The sequence below is a fragment of the Acartia tonsa genome, chromosome 8 (assembly GCF_053477335.1).
Source record: "Acartia tonsa isolate MP-2025a chromosome 8, ASM5347733v1, whole genome shotgun sequence".
In the NCBI taxonomy this organism is placed as follows: Eukaryota; Metazoa; Arthropoda; class Copepoda; order Calanoida; family Acartiidae; genus Acartia; species Acartia tonsa.
In genome coordinates, this window is record NC_137267.1 from 45,419,095 (window position 1) to 45,436,052 (window position 16,958).

Consider the following 16,958-nt stretch of genomic DNA (forward strand, 5'->3'; position numbering starts at 1 on the left):
AGCTTTCATCTGAAAGTATTACAAGTGTCATTTCATTATAACAATAACAAAAAAACAAACGATAATAATTAGATTATTCAAAGGGGAGTATTCAAGATTGGGATTTAATAAACAGTTTAGATAAATTACAGAAAACGTTTCAAGAAAACTTCCTTCTAATTGGGGAAATCATAATCACGGAAATAAATAAACAGTATATGAAGCTACTTAAAATGCAGGTACTCTTGTTTAATGGGAATAATGCATGATAGAGAAAAAAATAAAAGAGAGGAATCGAAGCAACTAGAAGACGAAAATAGGCAGTGGGCCTAGAGGCCTACTCAGCGCTGTTGCCGCGCTAAAATTTATTGCTATTCCACTACTTTTCAAATGGGAGGATTAAAAATTATTAAAAAAAATATTTTTTTACTTTTTACTATTTCCATATTTAGGGCAAGAATATTAGATTAGATATTTTCTTTTTAATGTTTTAATTAAAAATTACATAGAATTTTATTTTTATTTAAAAAAATTTGTTAATGAAAGATGAATCCTTCTATTTCGAAAAAGGGGGAAATTTTTTTCATAATGAACATTCAGCTGATTCTGACCGCCCACGGCTGTTTGCTAAATATCGCTTTTCTTTTTATTCACATTATTATTTATGATTGACTTACAAAAAGCCCTGGGCGGTTTTTGATTTTCGTCTGCTTCTAAATTTAGGGATGGGGAAGTAGTATTTTACCATGAAAAAGGGGTGAGTATTCATCCTCTTATCCTTTTTCCTTATGGAATAATGCAATAAAAATGATAGATTTCGAGCTATAAACTACCCTTGTTTCAACCATTTCAAATTCTATTTATCTTTTTATCATTTTACTATTATTTACACATTCTGTCACTCTTCATCTTTTCTCTTCTGTCCAACAGTGTCTCGTGGAGATTTCCCGCCCTTTTTGCATTCACCAGCTGAGCGATGCCATTTTGATTTATTCTCAACTTATGATCCTAAAAGAAAATGGATGTTGACCGGATTATAGTACTATCAAATTATAGGTATTAATTCCAGATTTGCGATTTTTATTATTATCATAATACCATTACGACTTATATTTTTCAGTATGGCTCAATAACCGGTTCTAATCCAGCGGATATTAATCAGTTTCGTAGGAATATTGGAAAAACTATTATCAATCAGTTATTTAATGAAATTTTCTTTTCATTTCAAAAGTTACATAATTTTTCTGAAGTGTCTGAACTGATAATTATGAAAATATTTAATTCAAACTGCTCCACTAGAATAAAGAGATATCAATACCTGGAATTTTTGGAACTTTTTGACAAATTTAGTTTCTACATCTGCCATACTTCCCTTCATTTCTTCGGGGATTTCCTGAAGAAAAGCAATTTTTGTGAATTCAATAAAGCTTTTGATAGATTTAAGATTTGTATATTGATTTTTATGTGAGCTTTGTAAAAGTTTTAGATAAGATGGGATAAGCTCTTAATTAAACCATTTCTTTAGATAAAACTCATATTATTTCTTAAACCCCAAGTACTTAACTTATGTTATGAACAAAATACTTCTTTTTCTGAAACAAGGATGAAAACATCCATAAGTGATTAAGCAAAAAAAATCATGTATTGACACAAAGTGAATAATTAAAAATAGCGTTACGGACTGACAGACAAAGTAAATTATAGAGTAGCCTCGCTACTAAAAAAAGTTTACTTACCGGTTTCTTCATATCATCTCTGATTCTATTAGATCTTATTTTTATAATTTCCATTGGACCAACTTTGATTTCTAAAACTTTTGGTATAATGGTTGCAGTATGCAAATATTTTTAATTTAGTTTAAGTATTTCATCAAAAAATGCTTTTAATTTAAAACTTTTTTTAATATAAAATCATGGTGATACGGTGAAACTTATTTTTTATAGTCGATGTAACTATATTAGGCATAACCCTAGTATATGTATTTGCCAAAAAATACTTAAAATTCACTGCTGGTGCTTAAAATCACTTGATCTTGTAGTTGTTTGTACATAGTTCCCTTTAGTCTTAATTATAAAAAAAATTTAAGGAAACTTGTGATTGCTGCGCTATTCATGTTCAAAATAGTGAATAATGTACCTGTTGGCTGGAGTAGCCCGGATGAGTACCCAGGTAGCTGGATGCACCTCCGCCCCCGGAACTAGAATATCCGGAACCTCCGTAATGGCTGGATCCTTGACCTGGAAATTAACAATATTTCAAACCCTGCTTTTCAAAACTTTCTAGAGGTTTAGGTGGAAAATAAATTAACATATAAGAAAAGGGATATGATTATTATTAAGCCAATGCAATGGTTCCTACAAATTTCAATATAAAACTCTTCAATTTACTATTAAAATTACAAAATAATATTGGATAGGTAATAAAGTGAAAGCAAAAGGTTAGTCCAAATTTTTCAGAAAGCCAATGTAGATAGGTAATAGTCTTTCATAAATATTTTTTAGATTTAATAGAGGGAGAATTATCCTACTGATTGTTTTGATTACACTACAGGAAGACCCTATACCTGCCGTGACCTAACCCAGAAGGGCTAACCTGTCCCCAATTTAACCCAAAAGTTAACCAAAAAAAATATCTATCCCACTTCTTAATACTTATTTAATTTCAATTTAATTCAAAATAAGAGGGTTGGGTAGGTTTTTGTGCTCGACTAGACACTTTAGAGGGAAACCGCCCACTTCAGTAAATAAGAAAATTAAGTGTCAAAAGTTGACCCTTACCTCCGTATCCCTGCAGAGTCTGACTAAGAACACCAGTTCCAAAACCCAGTCCCAGCGGATTCTGAATGGGTGGCAGGTTGCCCTGGCCGCCGGGAGGACCACCGGGTGGCGGTCCGCCGCTGCCCTGACTTGGTGGCATGTTGGGGGGCAGCCCCCCGGGCCCTGTGGGTCGTCCGGGATACATTTTTTGTTTGTTTTATGACAAAGTTGACTTGAATCAAACTAATTTGGCACAAACTGCAAATTTAATCACTTCTAACCAACACAGAAATAACAAATATTTAGTGCTAAATATTCAGTAATAACACAGTAATATCACTGCTTAATAACAACAACAACGACTAGAGTTTGGGTGATATCTTCTGGAAGTAACTTTTGGACTTGGCAATACAAGGTGGCAGTGCAAATTAAGGGTTATTTTGCACAATCACATGCAAAAAGTCCAAATGCAAATTTATTAAGACTAGACTTGGATTTTAGTCAATATAATAATACAATTATAAAGAGTCTAGAATCACAGATGATTGGAAAATTTGCGCGCCAAAATTATTTTTTCTGCTGACTCGTTGATTTTTATTCTGTTCTATAATTCTCTCCACCAAAATGATTACCTTGAAAACCACGTGAGGAAAGGTGAGTGTGTGTGATCTCTGATAATTAAAAGACACTTTGTTTATTAGATTTATCAAAATTTTCAAAATTATTCAAATTACCTAGTTTCTTTAGTGTAACTTATTCTAATTTAATTTCTTCAACATTCAATAATAAGATGATTGGCTTGTTTGTTTAATAATTTTATTTTCTTATAAAAAGAATTACCATTTTCAATTAATATTATCTTAAAGGAATAGGTATTGAGTTTCATCCTTTAGCTTAGCATAACTAATACTGTTTTATAGACATTTTCCCAATAAATTTTTTAATCAAAAACTTTATTATTAATATCAGCAAGTAAAAAGAAATAGCATAAAACCAAGTGTCAATTTGTACCTTATTGTGTAATATTTGGATATTTTGTATCACAGTGATGTCAGAGTTTATTATTGGATGGATCTACATTCATTTAAAGTTGAGAAGTTATTCCAAAAATTAAATAGATAATAGTTATTTATCGCATCGATTTATAGACAGCTTATCACAAATTTTAAAATAAAAAAAATATAAGATAAAAATAGTTTTGTCAGACCAAAAACCGAAGGCCCAGACAAACAAAACTGGTTTTAATTTAATTTTAATGTTTATGGAAAATTGTCTGTGGTACGATGCTATACATGAATTTTCATTATGGCTGAGAACCGGTACTTATCCAGTGGATATTAAACGGTTTAGAAATATAATTCTTAATAAAGACATATAATTTAATGTTTCGAGAAGTTGACAGAAAAATAACTGGCACTATTTAGAAATTAGGGGGTGAAATGCCATGCTTCTAAAGAAGATTTAAATATCAAGTAAAGTTGTGTCTTTCAATAAAGGGTATAGTAAGAGGATAGAAAGATAAACAGCCTTACCATGAAACCCTGTCGTCCTTGGTAAGGAATAATTGTTTATTGATTAATTCTAGCTCCCTTTCGTTCCCTGATTTTTTCAGAAAAGGCCAAAAGATATTTAAAAATACTTCTCTTTAACTTTCACCTATTATATAAATCTCGATGCCTAAGATTCGTAATATTATATTTCTCAGCTTGTGAATTGTTTACATTCTAGTTGACCCAACAGAGTGCCTAACTAAGCGCAAATTTGTCCACATTGTGTAAATTTAACATTAGCTTTATAAAAAGCTTTCATCTGAAAGTATTTCAAGTGTCATTTCATTATTACAATAACAAAAAACAAACTATAAAAATTAGCTTACTGTTCAATAATGGAATTTAAACAGTTTAGATATATCAAACAATGTTTTATGAAAACTTCCTTCTTATTGGGGAAATCACGGAAATAAATAAACAGTAAATGAAGCTACTTAAAATGCAGGTACTCTTGTTTAATGGGAATAATGCAATAAAAATGATAGATTTCTGGGCTATAAACTACCCTTGTTTCAACCATTTCAAATTCTATTATTCTTTTTATCATTTTACTATTATTTACACATTCTGTCACTCTTCATCTTTTCTCTTCTGTCCAACAGTGTCTCGTGCAGATTTCCCGCCCTTTTTGCATTCACCAGCTGAGCGACGCCATTTTGATTTATTCTCAACTTATGATCCTAAAAGAAAATAGATTTTTTATCGGATTATGGTATCGTTTTATAGACAGCTTTTCGCGGATGGCAAATAAAAAATTATTAGATTAATTCCAGTTATGTAATTTCTATAATTATAGTAAGATACGACATACACATGAATTTTCATTATGGCTTAATATACGATTCTAGACCAGCGGATATTAATCAATTTCGTAGGAATATTGGAAAAACTATTATCAATCAGTTATTTAATGAAATTTTCTTCTCATTTTAAGAGTTACATAATTTTTCTGAAGTGTCTGAACTGAAAATTTATGAAAATATGTAATTTAAGTAGCGCCACTAGAATAAAAAGAAATCAATACCTGGAATTTTTGGAACTTTTTGACAAATTTAGTTTCTACATCTGCCATACTTCCCTTCATTTCTTCGGGGATTTCCTGAATAAAAGCAATTTTTGTGAATTCAATAAAGCTTTTGATAGATTTAAGATTTGTATATTGATTTTTATGTGAGCTTTGTAAAAGTTTTGGATAGGATGGGATAAGCCTTTAATTAAACCATTTCTTTAGATAAAACTCATATTATTCCTTAAACCCCAAATACTTTTATGTTATGAACAAAAGATGGCAACATCCAAAAGTAACAAAGCAAAAAAATCATGTATTGACACAAAGTGAATAATAAAAAATAACGTTACGGACTGAAAGACATAGTAAATTATAGAGTAGCCTCGCTACTAAAAAAAGTTTACTTACCGGTTTTTTCATATCATCTCTGATTCTATTAGATCTTATTTTAATAATTTCCATTGTACCCACTTTGTCTTTGTCAAAAATGACTAAATCCTCGTCATCTATAGACATAAACCTTCCATTAGGACCTAAATAAATACAAAATAATTAAGTTAAACAATGACATTTCACTTGAAACACCCTGTAGATTACCATTATTAGCGAAAAAGTGAGAAAAAACTGCTAGTATAAAAAAATTTAAGCCAACAAATGAAAACGTGTTTATGAAACTTTGGGGACCCATATAGATTACTGTCTGATGTCCTCTCCAGAATATAATAATAGCGGATGCACCCCTAGCATCTAGGAGCTCTGTATTCTACGGGACAAAGAGGGTCTAGAAAAATAGCTTAAAACCACACTAAGACTTGTAAAAATGAAAATGGCCTAAAAACCATCACACGGCCGGCCTATGAGAAGCTTACCTAAAATAAAGAACCCAATCGGTTCATTATTCATTGAGATCTTAAGCTTCAGACAAAAAAACTTCCTACTTTATATAATACGATAGGATAAAACTATCCTCACCTAAGATTGCCATTTTTCCATCTTCCCAGATAGGTTCAAACATTTCCATGGCGCCCACAGCATCGCTCACCCCAACCATTTTTCCACTTTTGTCTAACCTAAATAAAGTTGGTATCAACTTAGAATTATTCAGGGATCTAAAGGTATAAGACAATGGCTGATGATACACAAAATTATCCCTTCTATAGATTACAATAGGTGGTTGGTACGTTTGTACACTCAACTTCATGATCCAATCAATTTAAATTCAATCAAAGTTCTAAAAGCTGTTAAGTCAACAATAAAAGAATTGGTTATTATAAAGCTTTGTTATTATCATCCCAATATCCCCCCCCCCCCCCCCATCCCTAGAATTATTACAGATGACGCATTTATGCGTATATTTAACATTCTTTTACTCTTCTAGCATGAAAGTTATTATACAAAGACTGTTTTGCTGTCTTGCTGACAGATCACGAGATCTGGCTTGCTAAGCATGATTATATAATCAAAATCCTTTAGAAAACCAACCCTTTGATTGCACGGCTTTTGTCTGGAAGGTCTGGCTGTGCACAGTAAAGAGATGCGCCTGTTTTGGGCCAAGGCATTCCGCCATACCAAAACTATTTAGGAGCCATTTTTTTACGTCTTTAGTTATAACGTGGTGTAAGGCCGAGATTCGAACATATAACATTCCCGACAAGGAGCGGATGTATCCAATATCCATACTTATATACCTACCTTAGATATTTATCAAAGCCAGATTTGAGGGAGATTTTTCCATCGCCAACCTTCATGGCCATCAAAATTTCTTCCGGGTCAGGACCCTGCAAAATAGTTTGCCATTAATATTTTTATTCTGCAAAACTTCTGTCTTTGACCCACTGTGCTGCAGCACTGTTGAGATAATGGATATAGAATATACATGGATATTTAAACAGGAATAAAAAATTGCATCAATTTAGGTTACCAACGATGACATCAATTGTTCGTTCATCAATGAAGGGGATGGAGGGGGGGGGGGGGGGGTCGTTATTTAATCCAACTATAAGTTTTCCTTTTTTAAAGTACAAGAAAATCTTAGTGCAGCATCCAAGTAATAATAAATCCATAATAATAATAATAGCCGATATGGTTCTCCTTTTCAATATAGATTCTCGATCTCTCATAGGCCCTAGAAAGGTTATAACTTTACTTTATGATATTAAAAGTAAAATTGAAAATTGGAGGGGGGGGGGGTGGTGTAGTCACCCCCTTCTATCTCAAGTGTCGCTAGAAGGTTTATAAAGTAGCTACGCTACTAAAAAAATCCTTAATTACCTCTCCATCTCCATGTGGTGCACCCAGCACAAATTTTCCATTATCCAAGGCCTTGATGTAGGCTCCATTTGAGAACTGGAGGGCAACAGGTCCAACTATATGGGCATAATTATCTGCTAACCACCAACCATCATGCCTAAAATAATGGATATAGTAGGCCTTGATATAGGCTTCATTTGAGAACTGGAGGGCAACAGGTCCAACTATATGGGCATAATTATCTGCTAACCACCAACCATGTAACGTGTGTGTCATAAATATTGTTATTTAGACACGTTTGGGAACAGTTGAGCTACACAAGTCCAAGAATTAATAAATTGGGGTGAAGATAGAAGAAGGGGTGAAGAAATTGGAATACTCTAGCAATAAAGGGGCGAAGCCGATGAGAGTGAATCCAGTCAACAGTATTAACTGAGTTTAAGTGGCAAAGAGAATCTGATTAGAGAAAGAGTCAAGTCTACAGTATCTATTAAGTCTACAAAGAAGAGTCTCTACATGCCACCGATTATAATTTGTAATTACTAAAGTATTTATTCCATCTTTTATTACCCTTTTTTAACCTACTCCCCTTAACAGCAGAAAATGTATGATTATATTAGTACTCTAAGATGAAAATAATTGTCTCTAAAATGTCTAAAGTATATGCACTGTCAAATCAAATGAAATTCAATTGAGCTTTCTTTTTAATTTCAGACTAAACTTTTTAACCAATGAAAAATTAATATACAATTATAATTAGGGTGGCCAAAAAAGGTACGTTTTTGTATTATTATTCATGTAACTGAAACTAGAGAAAATACGTTGATATCTACTACTTTGCTGAAGTCAAACTGCTAATAATAAATGTTTAAAAGTAAGAGAATAGAACCAACAGAAAAACAATAAACCTAAACTGAAAAGTGAGAAACATTTAGTGGAAAGCAAAAGTGAAGTAATTTCGGGAAATTGAGTAAATGTAATTCTTATTTTAACCTACAAAACTTACACCTGGCTTAAATAATACTATCCTTGTTTAGGTGGTGACCAAAACAGGCTAAACAAGTCTATGACGGAAAAAGTCCCCTAACGGCAAAAGTCCCCTAACTAACCAACCAACCCAATCTGAGATATGAGCGGAAAACAAGCCTATCAAGCAGACACCAAGTTGAAGCTATAATTAGTGTACCTTACTGTGGAAGGATAGCTAACACACTAAGAAATGAAGGTACTTATCTTTAAAATAACAAGAAAGATTCAAGAAATGTCCACAATGCCATTTAATAATCTATACTTTAAAGATATAATAATGATATCTTAAAAATACTAATAAGATATCTTTTTAGATCAAGCTTCTCCAGAACCCCAAGATTAACATCTAAGCTACCATCATCAAGGAAATATCTCCGACCCACGCAACGCCCTGTGGGGGAAAATTGAACTGCTATTCTTAAGAAATCTGGGAACAAATCTTTACACAGAGAGAGAGCCATGTAAGTTATTTTTTACTCATTTTCCATAAACATTTAAAAAGTCAAAGAAACCGAAACCAATAATAGACCAAAGCTTTATTTCTAATTAATGTAACCATTTTAATTTTTTCATTCCTTTTAACATTATTTCTCAAATCAGTGCTTTTACAAATTACGGCCATCCTAACATACACTGTAGAAATTCGTTGTACACTGTAAGAAAATATTTCCTAATTTTATCAAATTTTATTACACTTTTAACATTTTCCATTTTAAACTTGATTTTATTCACACTATAAAAATAATATCCCATGTTAAAAGTTTTATTACACTTTAAAATTTTCGTCAATTCAACACTGTAAAAAATAAATTCCCATTAATGAAATTTTTATTACACTTTCAAAATATTTTCATTTAAATTATTTTGTTCACACTGTAAGAATAAATCCCCATTAATGAAATTTTTATTACACTTTCGAATATTTTCACTCAACTTAGTAATTTTACACTGTAAAAATAAATTCCCTTTTTTAAGCAAATATTATTACGCATAAAAATTTTCATTTAATTTATTTTTTTTTTTTACTTACAATTAATTCCTTTTTTTCTTTTGTAGGTAATTTGTTACCATCACATGCGTCACAAACACAAAGCTCTTATATTTACAGAACAAGTAAAGATCAAAATGACTACAAGAAAAGATTAATAGTCTACTACATGGAACCCAAGCAAAAAATAACAGGTTGCTACAGTAACAAATTACGTTCACCCAGAACGTCTACATGAATAGCAAACAGAATAGCTCGTCACCTAGGCTACCTTTGTTCACTACTGGAGAATCTTCCGACCCAAGAAGTCCCGGGGTACCACAGAACCCGCCTGACACTTGGGAAACCAACAGTGAGTATCAACGGTTGAATGATACTGCCTCCACTGTTAAAGACACTAGCATAAACAGTTTAAAAACTGTGTTTAGTACTTCAGAGCCATCCTCCCGGATAACTCCCTTGCACCCATCCTGTCTTACTGGTAAACCTTATTTGAGGCCAAGGCTTAAAACTTCCTTGGATGCTTTAGCCAATGATGATGGTGCTGATTCTAATGACTTTGTAGATGAAGAGTCATCAGAAATATCCACTGGAGACGAAGGGATTAACGAGAGTGATTTTTATATCGAGGATGAGGATATAGACCTATTTCAAGTACCTGAACCTACACAGCTAACCCAACTAGACCCACTGGATATTAGTTTACCATCTAGTGAAGAATCACGCCCCCAGTCAGCTGCTAGTGTTGTTACAATAAAAGGGAATATGGCTAGGGTCGCCGCTGCAGTCAAAACAGCTATTGCTGAATATGAGAAAGCCATTACTTCCTTTGATATTATATTTGATTCACTGGAGCCACCGAATGTACCAGCTGATGAATTAAAGAGCCTTCAACAAGAGGCCACTAATAACAGAAAGGCCTTGATAGAAACGTTAGCCACCTTTGCTGCCGAGCCTCATGAGCTCTTTACGGATTCAAAACGAGACAAGGCAACAACATACTGCACACATTACACTAACAAGTTAAAGTTAATTTATGTGCAAGTTAAGAGCAATGATGAAGCAACTGCAAGGAGAGCTGCTGATGATACAAGCAGGCGTAACTCGGTTAACATGGGTATTGATGTAAGATCGCAACAAGCCACCTTATGTTCCCAGCGTGTTGCCAGAATGCTACCATCCCTTAAACAGACAGTTTTAGACATCAATACCAAGTTCACCTCCACCCGTCTCCAACCCATTAAGTCAGCTATTGAGTTAAAAGGTGCCGATAACATGTTTAAGCAGAATTGTGATGCTATGATGGAAGTTGGCCGACAGATTGATGACTTAGTTCGTAATGCAAGCAATGCTAATGATGATCTCTCTCTTGAGGCATTAGATGGATTGTCCTTATCCTTGAACAAGTCCAAAAGAGATACTAGAAATAGGTTGGATGACGTTCATAGTTCCTTAGGTATTGTACCTGGTATGATTGAATCTGGTCTCAAGGGAATACAGGTCGATGCACCTACCTTTTCTGGCAAGTTCTCAGAAGAGCCAGACTTTTTCACATTCACTAAGAGGCTGGATGAATATTTCAGCCAAGCAGGAGCCTTATCTATGGCACAAAAACTACTGAAGTTGAGGAATGATTGCCTGGTGTCACCTGCCAAGGATTGCATTGCAGATGCTAAAACATTTGATGTTGCTCTACATATACTAAAAACACACTTTGGCAAACCAACAATGGTTTTCATGAACAAGGTGCAGGATCTAAAGAGTTGTGGTAAATGTCCGGAACAGATTTTAGAGAAGAGAAATTGGATTTTTAATGTCACCCAACGGATCAAAGCTCTCACGGAGCTAGCTGCTGACCATGGCCTTACTTTAATGTTTGAGAGCTCAAACATTATTGGTGTTCTCCAGAAGTTAATGTTACCCAAGGACCATGAGGAATTCAAGAAAGTCTTAAGAGAGGAGATGCGAGCTAAACCGGAAATGTATATTACCAGAGGATATACTCTTGAAGCAATGCTGGGTTTCCTTGAAGACACTGCAATTGACACAAACATTGACATAGATTATATGGCTGCTAGCAGTTTTGGGACCTACAGAGAGCTGCTAGATGGGATGAAGGATCCTAAGACTAATAAGGATGATAACAGTAAGGGAGCCACGCCAGGAAAGGACTACAAAAAGGGAAATTCCTTTAAGAAGTTTAGCACTAAAGCAGTTGATAATGACTCTGATGACATGTTGGATCTTGAAGATGTGTCTGAGGACTCAGATGATGGTGCTGGTGCAATGGCACATCATGGAAAGGAACCAGCGTTGCCAGCTGGAAGCAACTCCAATACCCCAAGGGACATAAAATGCAAGGGTTGCGAAAACTACCACAGTAGTCTAGCATATTGCAAGGATTTTCAAGAAACGCCAGTCAGGAAACGTTGGAGAAAGATTATGAAACAGAAGGCCTGCTATCGTTGTTTGCGAATGGATGCCGCGCTAGATATGGATAATAGAAGTACTTGGTTAAAGGCCCACTTGAAGAATTGTGACAGCAAGTGGTTGTGCGATGTTGATAAGTGTTCTAGTAAGGATGAGATTCGCAAGAATCACTTGACTATTTGCCCGTATCATACGGATGAGAATAAACAAAAGGAGATTGACTTTATCAAAACACTTGATAGAAGCAAGCTAGAGTGTGATGCTAAGTTCTTGTTTGCATACTTGTCAAACCCCCCTACAACACCTGAATCTGATGCCATGGATGAAGCTACATTCCTGAATGGCAAGGATAAGGATAGTATTGAGATAGAGCCAGAAGTGAAGAGTTGCCCAATTTACCAATTGCAATATGTGGCGGGCAAAAACAATGAAAAGCTGATGGTTTTTTATGATAATGGATGTTGGTCGTCTGGCATTAGTGATTCTGCTTATGCTGCACTTGATACCGTCACTGTCCGTGAAGGTCCTACTGTGTTACAAGTTGCTGGAGGGGCTGAAATCAGTATACCCTATGGTAAGGAAAAGTTTTGGCTTGAACTTGACAAGAAGGGTGAAAATAATAAAACCGTCATGGCTGTGTTTTCTGGACTCAGAATGGAGAATGTCAGCTGTCAGTTCCCTAATTGGCCATTGAGACAAGTGTATGACGACATATCTGCAGAGTTCTTTAAGCTGTTCCCAGACAGGACCCTCCCTTCAATTGAAGATAAGATAGGTAATCGTCCAGTTGATATTATGGTCGGGATACAGTACAATATGTATCACCCACAACTTTTATTCTCCCTACCTGGAGGTCTTGAAATTAGGCAAGGCTTGTTAAAGGCTTGGAATGGAAATCAAGCAGTCCTTGCTGGCCCCCACCCCCTTTGGGAACATGTCTCAACCGCCAGCAGTTACATGGGACCAGGGGCTTACCTCACGTCTGAATTTAAGGCATACAGAGTCCAATGTGATACGCTTTGGAACAATCCAGTCCCAACCTTTGAGAGTAACCTGAAGTTACAGGCTCCCCCGACTTGGACATTGTTCTGTGATTGCGGCGAATTGATTGATAACCCATTAGTTGATGATGACAGAGCTGTTGTTTCTGCCATTTATGCTGCAAGTGCTGGGAAACTTATTAAGGAGTTCCAACTATTGGATGAAATTGGTACGGAGCTTGGTTATAGGTGTGTGAAGTGCCGGCAATGCACTCCCTGCAAGGATGGAGAAACTATTGAGCAAAGATCCTTGAAAGAGGATCAAGAGTCTTATCAGATTAAAAATTGCATTTCCTATGATCCTGAGGCTAAAGTAGTGATTACTGAGCTCCCCTTTATTTATGACCCAGAAACCCACCTAGTTGATAACAAAAAGGTTGCTGTTAAAATCTTGGAAAGCCAAATTAAAATAGCTGATAAGGATGAGAGTGTTAAAAATGAGATTTTGCGAAGCTTCAATAAACTTGTTGAAAATGGGCACTTGGTACGTCTTGATGATCTGTGTGAGTCTGAACGATTGCAAGCCCTCAAACCTGGATACTGGATCCCTTGGCGTGCTGTACACTCAAGTTCGAGCCTATCCACGCCTACCAGACTAGTTTTTGACGCCAGCTCAAAGACTCGAACCGGCCACAGCTTAAATGATATTTTAGCAAAGGGAGACTCAAAAATTGCAGACTTACTGCATCTACTCATCCAGTTCCGCAAAGGAAAGGCTGCATTGACCTCTGATATTAAGATGGCATATAATACTGTAAAGATTAAACCGGAGTTCTACAGGTACCAGAAAATGGTTTGGAAGGAGTTTTTATCAATAGATTCTGACACCATTGATATGGTTATAAGAACGCTAATTTACGGAGTGAAACCTGCTGGACAATTGACTGCTGAGGGTTTTGAGTTAGTGTCAGATATTGCTGAAGAGACTGAACCAGAATTAAAAATAGGAGCTGACACACTTCGAAACAAAAAGTATGTTGACGACATACTTGCTTCCTTCGACACTACTGAAATTAGAGATGAGGCTGGAGAAATGTTACCAAGAGTCCTTGATTATGGAACTATGGAAGTTAAAACCATCACAAGGAGTGGCTTCCCCCCTGATGAGAGTGTCTCTATTGATGGAAGTTGTTGTGGACTTGTTGGTTACAAGTGGGCCCCTGAGGAGGATCTTATTGGTCTTGATATCAAACCTCTGTACCTAGGTAAGCCAAAGCGTGGTAAGCTCCCACCCTTTGTTGAAGGAAACTTGTCTGAGGCATTATGGGCTAAATTCACAAAAAGGATAGTTACAGGAAAAGTTGCATCAACATTTGATCCTATTGGAATCTTTGTACCTATCACTTCTAGTCTAAAGCTTGACCTTAGTGAGATATGTAAACTTAAAGTAGACTGGGATGACAAGTTACCTGCCTCCCTGTTAGAGAAATGGGTACATAATCTGAACCAAATTCAAAGTCTAGCCGGAATCATGGTTCCTAGAAGCATCTTTAATTATGATGTTAATGTTTCAAATGGTGTTAATCTGATTGTGTGTACCGATGCCAGCCAATCCCTTGCAATTGCTACCGTCTATGCCCAAATGGATTTAAATAATGGCGGAAAAGTCTGTAACCTGGTAATAAGCAAGTCAAAATTGGTGACAAAGTTGACAGCGCCTAAAGCAGAATTAAAAGCCTGCAATATGGGGTGTGTTCTTGCTACCCTTGTAAAACGAGATTTTGGGAATTGTGTCAAAAATGTAATTTTTGCAACTGATAGTGTCATAGCACTTTACTGGATGAATTGCGATTCACGCCCATTACAAACAGCTGTACGCAATATGGTAATTGATATCAGAAGGTTGTGTGATGTTACTGATTGGCGACATATTGCTACTGACCTTAACCCTGCTGACATTGCAACTAGGACTGCTGATATCAGTTCTGTAGGACCTGATAGTGAATGGCAATTGGGCAAGGACTGGATGAGACAGCCCATTGAGAAGATGCCTCTCAAGAGCTTACCTGAGATTTCATTGGATCATGAGGAGCAGCGGTTGGCTATGTTGGAAATAAGGAATTCTGGAGCACCAGGGTTGACACTGATGGCTTTTAGTCTGAAGATCAATGAACTTGCAGAGTTCAGCGATTATGTAATAGACCCCAAGAGGTACTTGTGGAACCAGTTGATAAGAAAGATTGCTATTCTCTTCGTAATTTCTGAATGCTTTAAAGGAACTAGGAAACTAAGATATAATCAAATCTCAATTGCTGTTGAGGAAACTGACCTGAAAAGAGCAGAATCTTATGTGTTCAAGAAAACCACGAAGGAATTGTTTGAATACAATGAATGGAAAAAGTTGGATAGTCTTGGCCAGATGAAAGATGGAATATTCCTATATACTGGTAGAATACTAAGTGGTCAAGAAGCTGAGTTTGCTGATGCTATGGTTGATTTAACCAGACTCTCTTTTGCAGTTCCTGTTGTTGACCGAAACAGTCCAATTGCCTTCTGTATAATGCGAACTTGTCATGAGAAGCTCACTCACCATGGAGGAGTTGTATCCACACTAATAAAGAGTTATGAGTATGCTTACATAATTGGCGGAAGATCATTGGCGGCGGAGATCAAATCTAAATGTTTGTTTTGTCAACGGTATAAAGCTAAAACTATTGAAGTTGAAATGGGGAAAATTGATGAGGCTAGGTACAATGTAGCCCCAGCATTTACCATTTGCCAGTTAGACTTGTTTGGCCCATATGATTTGAAATGTCAAGTGCATCAGAGAAAGACTCGAAATACTGATTCTATTGAAGCCTGGGGAGTTGCTATCAAATGTTGCGCCACTGGTGCGGTTGGACTATATGTCATGATAGGATATGATACCGACAACTTTCTCCTTGCGTTTCAACGCCACATATATAGATATGGTACCCCTGTTGAAGTGCGGATTGATGCTGGGTCTCAATTAGTGAAAGGCTTGAAGGAAATGAAGGTTGTCCTTGCTGACATAGCCAAAACTATTAACATTGAAAATGGTAGTAGCTTATCCTTCAGAATTGCACCACCTGGTGCACATAATTGGAATGGAATTGTTGAGCGGTCCATAAAGGAAATCAAGAAAATCACAAATACTGTGTTTAAGGGTAGATACTTCTCCGCCATTCAATTTGAAACGGCTCTCGGATTCGTTGCAAATGAGCTGAATAACCTACCATTATGTTTGAGAGATAAATCCACAAACCTAGATGGCCTAGACTTGTTGACTCCAAACCGATTGGTCATGGGAAGGAACAACTGTAGAGCTGCTATGGGAAAGATTACTGTGGAGACTCCAGGACCCATGCTGCGGTCAATGGAAGAGATTGAAAAAGCATGGTGGAAAGTGTTCCAAGAGACCCGGTTAGCGGATTTTTTCCCTAAGTCTAGAAAGTGGTGCAAAACTACTGTTCAACCTAAAGTTGGCCAAATTGTTGTATTCCTCAGAGATACATCAAATGCCTTTGGAAGCAGTATCTTTCGTTTGGGAAAAATAAAAACAATATTCCCATCTAAAGATGGGATTGTCAGAAAGGTGGAAATTGAATATCGCCTCTTCAAAGCTAAGGCAACTAGTGTTGTTGTTAGAAGCCTCAGGAATGTTGCTATCCTTGAAGTAGAAGAAGATTTGGATCTTGGAGGCCAATTGGCTGCTGCCTCATTGGAAATGGATCACCTTTGGACCTATCATATGAAGGTCTGATAAATCCAATTGCTAAGTTCCTCACATACTGTAAATAATGATTTTATCAAGATTTTATCAAATTCATGCAAGTCTGCTGTCCTAGTGAACTCGAACTGTTGCCTTTCCTGGTGGGAGTGTAACGTGTGTGTCATAAATATTGTTATTTAGACACGTTTGGGAACAGTTGAGCTACACAAGTCCAAGAATTAATAAATTGGGGT

At 35.9% G+C, this 16,958-nt stretch overlaps 3 protein-coding genes and 1 long non-coding RNA gene across 5 annotated transcripts in view; 2 read left to right on the forward strand and 2 right to left on the reverse strand.

The window, feature by feature from the left end:
- Positions 1 to 4,910, forward strand: LOC145327083 (uncharacterized). The gene is made up of 2 exons (XR_013882056.1): positions 1 to 218; positions 4,731 to 4,910. It is a non-coding gene; the product is annotated as an uncharacterized LOC145327083 (long non-coding RNA).
- Positions 922 to 4,530, reverse strand: LOC145327081 (uncharacterized). Of its 2 annotated transcripts, XM_080170604.1 has the most exons (7): positions 4,392 to 4,530; positions 3,747 to 3,809; positions 2,757 to 3,406; positions 2,116 to 2,216; positions 1,716 to 1,786; positions 1,298 to 1,372; positions 922 to 987 (listed from the first exon to the last, which is right to left on the reverse strand). In XM_080170604.1, the coding sequence occupies exons 3-5, from the start codon at positions 2,938 to 2,940 to the stop codon at positions 1,757 to 1,759; spliced, it is 315 nt and encodes a 104-aa protein (XP_080026730.1). In that variant the 5' UTR covers positions 2,941 to 3,406; positions 3,747 to 3,809; positions 4,392 to 4,530; the 3' UTR covers positions 922 to 987; positions 1,298 to 1,372; positions 1,716 to 1,756. The 2 variants fall into 2 exon arrangements, with proteins under 2 accessions (XP_080026730.1, XP_080026731.1); XM_080170605.1 differs by lacking the exon at positions 922 to 987 and having other exon boundaries at positions 1,356 to 1,372; positions 1,716 to 1,792.
- FRG1 (FSHD region gene 1) overlaps positions 4,539 to 16,958 on the reverse strand; it is a 15,773-nt gene continuing 3,353 nt past the window's right edge. The window contains exons 3-8 of the mRNA XM_080170600.1: positions 7,566 to 7,701; positions 6,987 to 7,072; positions 6,267 to 6,364; positions 5,703 to 5,827; positions 5,310 to 5,384; positions 4,539 to 4,965 (exon numbers count right to left, since the gene is read on the reverse strand). Of these exons, the coding sequence (XP_080026726.1) occupies positions 4,840 to 4,965; positions 5,310 to 5,384; positions 5,703 to 5,827; positions 6,267 to 6,364; positions 6,987 to 7,072; positions 7,566 to 7,701 (646 nt within the window). The 3' untranslated portion in view covers positions 4,539 to 4,839. The remainder of the gene's footprint in view (positions 4,966 to 5,309; positions 5,385 to 5,702; positions 5,828 to 6,266; positions 6,365 to 6,986; positions 7,073 to 7,565; positions 7,702 to 16,958) is intronic.
- Positions 7,733 to 16,755, forward strand: LOC145325529 (uncharacterized). Its single transcript, XM_080168510.1, has 4 exons — positions 7,733 to 8,318; positions 8,582 to 8,769; positions 8,888 to 9,034; positions 9,630 to 16,755. Exon 4 carries the CDS (start codon positions 9,796 to 9,798, stop codon positions 16,753 to 16,755), a length of 6,960 nt encoding a protein of 2,319 aa, XP_080024636.1. The 5' UTR covers positions 7,733 to 8,318; positions 8,582 to 8,769; positions 8,888 to 9,034; positions 9,630 to 9,795.

What these genes read in the sequence shown, in the direction of transcription:
- LOC145327081 (XM_080170604.1), bottom strand. Translation starts at nt 2,940, where the DNA reads ATGTATCCCGGACGACCCACAGGGCCCGGGGGGCTGCCCCCCAACATG. An exon ending in GACTCTGCAGGGATACGGAG is followed by an intron (nt 2,217 to 2,756) that starts GTAAGGGTCAAC and finishes GTTAATTTCCAG; the next exon opens with GTCAAGGATCCAGCCATTAC. An exon ending in CGGGCTACTCCAGCCAACAG is followed by an intron (nt 1,787 to 2,115) that starts GTACATTATTCA and finishes CAAAAGTTTTAG; the next exon opens with AAATCAAAGTTGGTCCAATG.
- LOC145325529 (XM_080168510.1), top strand. Translation starts at nt 9,796, where the DNA reads ATGAATAGCAAACAGAATAGCTCGTCACCTAGGCTACCTTTGTTCACT.